Raw genomic sequence first — 8,957 nt, 5'->3', positions numbered from 1 at the left:
TCCCTGACCACCCTATTCCTGTCAGTAGTACACAGGTCACCATTTAGTTGTTCCTAATCATTTCCTATGAACCTTGTCACTTTTGTTTATGTCCCCTGACAGCCTGGCCTAGAGCAGGGCACAAGAGATGCTCATGGGTAGAAAGAGAGGCGCTCCTACTGCCTGATTCCAAGACTCTCCCTTTTAACATCCACCCCTGCCCCATCCTGAGTTCAGAAGCTGAGTCAGGCCAGGCCTGTCTAGAGGGCAGCTCATGCAGCCTTTCTGGGCTCCCCTATTCGGCCCCCATCTCTGTCCCTGCCGGATGGAAGGAGGCAGGCAGGGCTGCAGCATCTCACAAACCAGGCAGGTTGAATGTCAAATGCACTTTACTGGGCCCCTGGACCTCCAAATGTTGTCCTCACTGAGCCTGGGGCGTCCCCTTCCCAGCACAGCCAGCTGCACAGGAAGTGGCTGGGCAGAGGGAATACGTGTGGAGTGGCTCATTCTCCTACTCCAGCGGGTTGTGGATGGCGCTGGGAGCACAGCTGCTTGCCTCTCCCCGTGCAGCTCCTATGCCACCCCAGCAGCTAGACTTTTCCCAGGGTGGGGAAAGGGGTGCCTGGGGGCTTCAAACCAGCCCCCTGTTCCTGCTTAAAATGGGGCAAGGGGCCATTTGCAAAACTCTCCCAGGGGCAGTGGTGAGGTAGAAGGGACAGCAGCCTGCTCCTGCCTGGGAGAGGGCTGGGCAGACCCTGGGAGAGAGGTTGGCTTTCCCTATGGCCCAGAGCCCTGGGCTCGGGCTCGCTGAGGACAGCTGGTGGTTGAAGTAGTGAGGTTCAGCCAGCTGAGGCTGGAGGGGAATGCTCGCTGGCCAGGTGGGCCAGCCAGTCCAGCTCAGCTCCCCCTACCAGTCCCGCTCGGCTGGTTCTCGGTAGGGCAGGCCTAAGAGCCTGAAGACATCCTTCTCCGTGGGTGTGGGCAGCACTTGGCCAAGCCCCACCTTGACGCCTTGGGTGTTCCGGACAACACCTGTGCTGAGGGCATGCTCCGACAAGCTCATGCCCTTGGTCTTGGCCAGGGCCCGCATGGAACGGTTGAAGTGGGCAGAGCCGGTGAAGTAGAGCAAGGCACAGGCAAATTCACTGTAGGGCACGATGATGATGTCCAGTCGCCGGTGCCGCCGCCCTGGCCCTGGGAGCTGGCACACACCCAGGTACTTCTGTTGCTGGCCGTTCTCCTCGTGGCTCACCAAGTCATCCGTGAGGAATCCTGGCCCAAGACAGGGGGATTGCTGGGAGGGCAGGGGGCCAGGCCCTGGGCTGTCCCATCCTCCCAGGTCTCTCCTAATCACCTGGGTCCTCTATTCTCAGCTTGCCCATTTATTTGCCAGGTGATCCTGCCCTTGCTGGGCCCATCTCCTTATCTGGAAAGTGTGGTTAGTAATTCTTCCCCATACCTCCCAGTGTCACAGAAAGGTCAGAGGAGACACTCAGCCCGCAGGCATTATCGAATACTGCCACAGAGGTGTCGGGGAGCTGTCTCATCTCTTCTTTGGGAGGACTCTGGCCACGAGAGAGGTGGGATTCTCACAAAGCACCTTTCCCCTCCTTCCTGCCTACAGATTTCAGGTTCTCCTTCTCCCCTACCAACCCGCTCTCCCAGAGATGGAGCGCATACCTCGCTGCCTCAGGCTGTCAAGGAGGCGGCTAAAGATGCCCTGGTGGGATCGGCCATCAGGGTGAGTGATGAGCACATCCACATCACCACAGGTCACCTTCCCCCGTCGGTATGAACCACAGGCCACACACAGCAGCCCAGGGTTGAAGGCCCGCGCTGCTTCCCTGACCTAGGAAAGAACAGTGAGGGGTGAGGGGTGAGGGGCTGCGGCCAACGGGGAGTTCCTCTTCCATGGCAGCACCAGGGCCTTCCCTGACCCACAGACTGACACCCTCAGTGTGTGCCCGGAGCCAAGCCCAGATGCCCACGGCCAGCCTGAGGGAGCCCACTCTGGGGGCTGTGCTCTCTAGCTCCACTTGGACGGAAGAGAAGAGAAAGCTCACACTGCAGGGCGCCTGAGGACAGATATAAGAAGAAGCTCTCTGCTTCTGAGGGAGGGCACCAAGCTTGCCCTCTGGAGCTCTTTAAGAGCAAAGAGACACACTCTCTCTTGGCCCCTGCCCCAACCCACATGCCCAGATCTGTGAAATGCCACTTAGGACAAGGGCCCAGGTGCCTGGAAGCCCTCAGTCAGGTCTCAGCAGCCCCAGAAATCTATGGATTTGGAGCTAACGGTGGCATGAGAGTTGGGGCTTGAGGCCTGAGCAGGTGGCTGGCAGCATGCCCTGGGCCCAGGCCTGGGAGAAAATGGAACACAGAAATATCACTGCACCTGTGGGAAAGGAAAGAGAAGAAAGCAAAGAGGGGGGCGATTCTGAGGCAGTGCCCACATCCTTTCCTGGTGGGGAGGGAGCTGAGACAGAGGGGACTGTCAGCTGAAGGCTGATCCCTCACTGAGGAGAAATAAACCCATTAGCCTCCACCCCAGAGACACGTAGGCCTTTCACATGCAGATGACCTCCCCGCCTCCACCCCAGGGCACTGAGATTTCTGGGGCCCTGGACACCTCAATTCTTCTGACAGGCAGGCTGTGCTAATCCCCTCATCCCCTTCTTGAGCCTCCCAAGAGAATGGGAGGAGGAGGCCCAGATGAGTAATCCCATCAAAACTCCTAAGGCTGGAGTCCTTCAATGGGGGGCATGGGAGGCCAGGTGGGAAGCCTCTTCTGTTCCAGCGGGCAGGGGGGAGGGGAGAGGGTGACTAGGGCATTCTCCCTGCCCGGATACCGTGGCTGAGTGACAGTGTCATCACTAACACCAAGGCCTGGTGATGGGTGGACAAAGGGGCCTGTCCATCCATCCTGTGCTGGTCTCATAGTCCCATGGCCTGCAAAGGAGGTGGAGGCTGATCTCAACTAAACTGGGCCAGAGTCTCCAGGGGGCCCTGTCCCATCAGAATCCTGACCAAAGTGGGCAACATTTGCCTATAACAAGCAGCCCCAATCCTGATGTCAGTTGAACAAATGATACATCTAGCCCTAAATGTACCGCAGTCTCTCTCTAATCTAGGTTTTTTTAATTTACTTATTTTAGAGACAAGGCCTTTCTTTGTCACCCAGGCTAGAGTGCAGTGGCATGATCATAGCTCACAGCAACTTCAAAGCCTTGAGATCAAGCAATCCTCCCACCTCAGCCTCCCAAGTAGCTGGGACTACAGATGTATACCAACACATCTGGCTAATTTTTAATTTTTTTTTTAAAGAGGGGATCTTGCTATGTTACCCAGGCTGGTCTCAAACTCCTGGCCTCAGGCATCCTCCTGTCTTGGCCTTCCAAAACTCTGAGATTATAGGGGTGAGCCACTGTGGCTGGCCCTAATCTAGGTTTTATATGAACATAATCTCTAACCTAATTCAAACAAACCCTAATCTTGGCCAAACCTTATTTCTTGGACAACTACAAACCTTAACTCAAAAGCAACCAACACTAAGAAAACCCTACTCCTAATGGAGGCCTAACCTTAACTCAATCTTCACTGAGCTTGCTTCTAACCCCGATCCTAATCCTGCTGGCACTGTACTCCTAAACCAGCTCTAATCCAAATCCTAAACCAGCCTTGGGCAGGCTCCAGACAGTCCATACATATGGAGCGAGATATAAAACTTTGCACATTTGTGCATTCTGGAGGGAAAAGAGTCCATAGTTTTCATCAGGTTCTCAAAGAAATTGGTAAATCAAAAAAACATTAAGAGCCCCTGCCCTGACTCACTCTAAACTAGTCCAGTTCAAATTCCAATATCCTCAAGTAATCTAGACCATAATCTGCCTCTACTCACCCTAACATTAACCCAGTCCTAACACCAGTCTAACATCTAACTCAATCCTAACTACGCTTGGCTACTGAGAACTCTAATCCAGAGAGCTGGTGTTATAGCTCTTCTCTCCCAAAGCCACCCCCGCACCCCGACACTTCTGGGCAGCTGTAGTCTCGACATGCTCTTTCCTCAACCTCTGGTGACCCACAGCCTCCTCTACCTGCTGGGCTCCCCAGCTGAGGGGTCAGGACCTTAGAGCAGGGCCTGGCTCTCCTCACTGCTCTGGGACACCTGCTTACTGTCTGCTCAATCTCTGCAGCCTCTTCCTTGGGCATGCGATCTAGGAAATCATCGTAATGCTTCAAGCCAATGGCCTGCTGGGTAGTCAGGGAGGCCTGGTTCCGGATATCTTCCAGGCTTCGGAAGCCCTGGAAAAAAGCAGACAGAAGGGGAGGCTGTGAGGATCCAGGACCAATAAAGAGGCATGAACGAGCACACACGTGAGGCTTCCACGGTCCCCAGACTTTCTAGGGAAGGGATGAGGCAGAACCAACTTTGGGGCACTTGGGTTTGTACGCAGCAGGACTTGGGAAAGGCAGGGGGTATGGAAGACATGCCACAATCCAGCCCTGCCACAATCCTAAAATACTGGTCATGATTCCGTCAGTCTGGGGATGGGCCTGGGCACCTTCACTGTTCCTAAGCTCCCCAGGTGATTCTGGGCACAGCCAGGTTTGGGAACCACTGCTCTGGACATGTCGCCCTGAGGCCTGATCTCAGGAAGGCCCTAGCTGGTCTAGGGACAGAGAAATGTACTTCTTGTCCCCACCTACACCTCAAGGATACCAAGCAACAAGTCTGTTCTGGGAGCTGGGAGAGGGCTCTATATGAGCTTTGGTACCCTTGAAAAGTGGTCTCCCTAGTCTGGGTTCATTCCCATCAGAGCACAGGGTAAGAGAACTCTGGGGCAGGAGCTCTGAGACACAGCAAAACTGAAGTGGGGCTGGGCCAGGGTGTGACCTGATGGTACCACATCAGGGCAGTCTTGGTCCCAGCTCCCCAGATGTTGGAGAAGAGCTCTAGGACAGGCACGCTTTCACTGATGTGGTCCAGCTTTCGCAGATGCCCGCTTTCCAGAATCTCTATGATCTTCTCAGCCATCCGCTTCCCAATCCCGGGGATGCTGCAGGCCTCCTGAAGGAGGAGACAGAGGCAAAAAAGAAGAGTGAGGAGATGGGGGGCAGAGCCAGCAGTAGGGAAGTTGACTCCTCCAGCAGATGTCTGCGTACAGCTAGCCTGGCTGGTGGGCAACTGCGTGGCAGCTGTGTGGCTGTGTCAAGCTCAGGCACCATTGAAGATGAGAAGTTTGGATGCAATGAGGGCTGGGTCATTCGTCTTTTGGTTCCCAGAGGGATGGAGACCAGCAATGAGGAGAGAGAATGATGATACTAGTCACCATCATCACCTCCATCATCATCATCACAATGGCGAGAGCTGACACTTACTGAGGGCTTACTGCGTGTCAGGCCCTGTGCTACAGGGACCGTCTCATTTAAGCCTCACAAGAACACTGTAAATGGTTACAATTATTAGTCACTTTTTACTGATGAGAAAACTGATGCTCAGAGAGTTTAAGTAACTTGCACAGAGTCCATAGATTCTGTTGGGATCCAGAGTCTAAACTTTAAAAAAAAAAATGTTTTTTATGTTAAAAAAAATGTTAAAGTATAATGAACTCCTAAGTACCCATCATCCAGCTTCAATAATTATCAGGATTTTGCCAATCTGCTTTTATTAATCTCCCATTTTTTCCTTTTGTGCAAATCTTAGACATTATAAAATCTTAACCACTATACCTGAACCCCACTAGTAACTGGTGCCCCCACTAACCCTTGGTTAGTAAAGAAAAGACCCCACCACCACTGTGGCCCTAGCCCCCAGGTACCTGGTAGGAGGTTACAGGCTTGTGGAAGCTCTTGAGAGCATTGATGGCCTTGGCATAGCCCAGAGCCCTCCACTTGTCTCCCTGAACAGTGTAGGCTTTGGCCAGCACTTCCAGCTTCTCTGTGATGTGGAGGTTGTGGTTGGTGGCCTTCTGGCTTGAGGGCTGTGCACAGACCCACTTACTCAGGGGCCCAGGTGCTGGGCTAGGCTCACAATCTCCCTCAAGGGGAGTGGGGTAGTGGCCACTGATCAGGGCTTCCAGATCAGCTGTGCTGACCCGGGTTTCTTCCTCATCACTGTTTTCATCATCAGAGATGGGCTGGAGGTAGAAAAGGAAAAGAGACAATAAATTTTTGTTGCCATGAGGAGGGTTCTCAAAGATGAGGGTTGTCTTCATGGGAGGAGTCTCCTAGTCAGGCCCAAGAACGAGGCTGGGCCTTCTATACCAGTCTCCTGAAGTGTGGGGCCATGTCCCACTTGACTCCCCTAGTGCCCAGCCTGAGGATACTCAGTGTATGTGGTAGTATGGCCCAGGAGAGTGATGAGCATTGGGAAGAGCTAAAAGGACAAGACAGCCCTCCTCTCTCAGGTGCCTCGAACTTCTGAACAACCACCAGGCCCTCCCCATTTCTGTGATCTGGTTCCCAGGGGAAGGGAGCTATGGGCTGGGAAGCTCCTGACCTGGGCTTGGGTGCTTGGTGCCTCTTCCGCCTTTTGGGGAGGAGATACAGGTCTAGAGGGAGAAGGAGGAGAAACGGCTGTCCTAAGCAGAGCCTCATGGGCACCAGGATGAGTAGAAGAATGTTGGTCTGCCTTGCTGGGCTGTGGTTGATCCAAATACCTGCAGCGATGGTGATGGGAGGTGAAGATACCAAAGGTCTTACTCTATCTCTGTCCCCAATCTTCTCCTCTGAAACCCTGGTTTCCCAATGTGTCCAATTAAGAAAATGACAGTGCTGTTTAATAACTCAAGAATAAATTTCAAGATGCTGCCAGAAAACATTGGAAAAAAGACCAGGACCAGCCCACCTGTTGGGGATGGAGATGCTGAATCCAGCCACATCCACCAGCCTTTTTTCCTGTAGGCACAAGCTCAGCCAGGCTGACTTCACCAGCTGAGAACCCAGGGGCAGCCGGGGCAGTCTAAGGAGGCGAAGGGCCCGCTCATAGTCCATGCCTTCATCCACCACAATGTGAGTGACACCTGGGGCCTGCACAGGGCAAATCTGGCCACCATGCTGGACAATCTGCTTCTCGAAGAGTTCTGCTCGAGCTCGTCCAATGCCAGTGGGCACAACATGGGCCCGAAGCGAGCTCAGCCACTCTGTAGAGGGGATATCCAGATGCCTACTTTCAGATTATGCTCTGAATGAACTGTTCACAGTCCCCTTCCCCAAAACAATCATTTTCCTTCTATCCAGACATCCTTCCTTCTGGGGATCCTACCACAAGCATACAGCAAGTTTCCTTGTAGGTTATCACTTGAATGTAAGGGGAAAGGATTTTTATACACCTTGTTCCCTGTTTCAACCTAGAATAGTGTCTGGCACATTGTAGGTAACCTATAAATATATGTTGAACAAACAAATAAATGCCTCCTCCCTCCCTGCTTTGAATCCCTTCATTTTATCATTTATTCTTTCAGCAAAGCACATATGTTTCTTACTATTACATGTTTCTTGCCCTTTCAGTCTAGCAGACCTGACACTCTGGCCCCAAAGTCTCTGCCTCTATTTGTCAATTTGGCTGCAAAACAACTTACAACAAGCCTGGGGACTGAAGGGAGATTTCTGTTTGGCAACCCCGCCCGCCCCGCCCACCCCGTCAGCCCCGTCAGCCTCCTAGAAAGCAAAGGATTCTGCTGGTCATTTCCTGAGGGACCAAGGAGTATTTTCTGATTGATGTAGGTCTTGCAGTGGGAAAGAACACAGCAACTGGCCTGTCAATGACCAGGGACCAAGCCTAGTACAAGGCAGGTAAAACAGCCCTGCAGGCCCTGGACAGGCGGACTCAGCTGCAATATCTGATTCCGGACATGAACAATGTAGGACTGAACAACAGGAAGGCTGAGGGATCGGGCAGATGGGGGTCCTGAGGGTAGGTCAGCTCACCTCCTGCTTCTTCTCCCTCTTCCCTCTTGGGAATCTTTGCAAGTGCTTTTGATGATGAATTGGCATGAATTTTCTTCCGCTTGGGAAATGCCTTCAAGATGCCTTTGGGATCCATTAAAGTATGGCTGGATCTTGGCCTTTATGTTTCAGGGTTGGAAAGGGCAGCTGTCATATGGAAATCCAGAACTGAGGCTCCCTAAATCCCTGTGCCTATGGAGGTAGGGTCTCTTACTGACCAGGCCTTGGGGGCAACAGCCCCATTCCTAGGGGTCTCCCAAAAGCCAATTAAACTTCAGTGGTTTACCCTAGCTCTACAGTCCCCAACCTTTCAAGTTACAGTATAAGGGGAAATGAAAGAAAGACTGGGACTACTGGGGGGACTTTTGAGGGTTAGGAAATGATATCATTTATCATTGCTTGGAGGTGTTGCTCTAAACATTCAGCGCAGTCTGCCCCTGCTGCATCCCACTTCCAAAGGGCTTTACCAAGAGGGGATGGTAGGTTAGAAAATGGAGCAATCTCTTTAGGAAGTGGAGACTGGGAGGAACCCACACATAAACCTTACATTATTTTTCTCTACCCGCAACAGAGTAGCAGAGAGAAACCCGGGGAGGGGAGGTTTTTGGGGGAGCAGTGGTAACGCCCTGCACCTGCCCTGGTCGCGGGCCTCTCAGCATGAGGGTGCTCAATCCCGCAGCTGTAAGGAGATGGGGCACGCCGCAGCAGGTGTGGGTCGCCCTCCCGAACTGGGGAAGTCTCGGCCTCACAGCTGCAAGTGGAGAAGACCCGAGCAGATGTGGTGCACCGCCGCGTGCGCATCTGCGCGAGCTAGACTCCCAGCTGGGGGCCAGAGGAGAGCTGGGGTGCCCTGCCCCGGCCCTAGGAGGGCCTCCTCACCTTCCAGAGTCGGTCCCCGGGAGGGGTCGACAACTGGCCAGGATAGTCACCCTGGGAAGGGCAGGAACAAACCACTTACCACGGGAGCCAATGAAAGCGGACGAAAGGGAGGGGTGGGGGAAGGGCAAATGCCCAGAATAGCTTCCGAGTCA

General features: G+C 53.3%; 1 protein-coding gene across 9 annotated transcripts; it reads right to left on the bottom strand.

Annotated features, from left to right (window-relative positions):
* Positions 1-350: 350 nt before the first annotated feature.
* On the bottom strand, positions 351-8,928 carry POLL (DNA polymerase lambda). Of its 9 annotated transcripts, none has more exons than XM_045568570.1 (9): positions 8,885-8,928; positions 7,909-8,118; positions 6,827-7,121; positions 6,479-6,638; positions 5,799-6,116; positions 4,874-5,047; positions 4,153-4,281; positions 1,660-1,828; positions 351-1,251 (listed from the first exon to the last, which is right to left on the bottom strand). In XM_045568570.1, exons 2-9 carry the CDS (start codon positions 8,021-8,023, stop codon positions 887-889), a joined length of 1,725 nt encoding a protein of 574 aa, XP_045424526.1. In that variant the 5' UTR covers positions 8,024-8,118; positions 8,885-8,928; the 3' UTR covers positions 351-886. The 9 variants fall into 9 exon arrangements, with proteins under 9 accessions (XP_045424526.1, XP_045424528.1, XP_045424527.1 ...); XM_045568572.1 differs by having other exon boundaries at positions 7,909-8,045; positions 8,885-8,922; XM_045568571.1 differs by lacking the exon at positions 8,885-8,928 and adding an exon at positions 8,806-8,864 and having other exon boundaries at positions 7,909-8,045.
* Positions 8,929-8,957: the final 29 nt, after the last annotated feature.

This window comes from Lemur catta, chromosome 14 (assembly GCF_020740605.2).
Source record: "Lemur catta isolate mLemCat1 chromosome 14, mLemCat1.pri, whole genome shotgun sequence".
NCBI lineage: Eukaryota > Metazoa > Chordata > Mammalia > Primates > Lemuridae > Lemur > Lemur catta.
The sequence above is the reverse complement of the archived record's forward strand: the minus strand, read 5'-3'. Positions and strand labels throughout refer to the sequence as shown.

Excerpts from the sequence above, each read along its gene's own strand:
- POLL (XM_045568570.1), bottom strand. The coding sequence starts at position 8,023 with ATGGATCCCAAAGGCATCTTGAAGGCATTTCCCAAGCGGAAGAAAATT. Across the intron at positions 7,122-7,908 it reads AGAGGGAGAAGAAGCAGGAG|AGTGGCTGAGCTCGCTTCGG; the intron begins GTGAGCTGACCT and ends TCCCCTCTACAG. Across the intron at positions 6,117-6,478 it reads CACCAAGCACCCAAGCCCAG|CCCATCTCTGATGATGAAAA; the intron begins GTCAGGAGCTTC and ends TTCTACCTCCAG.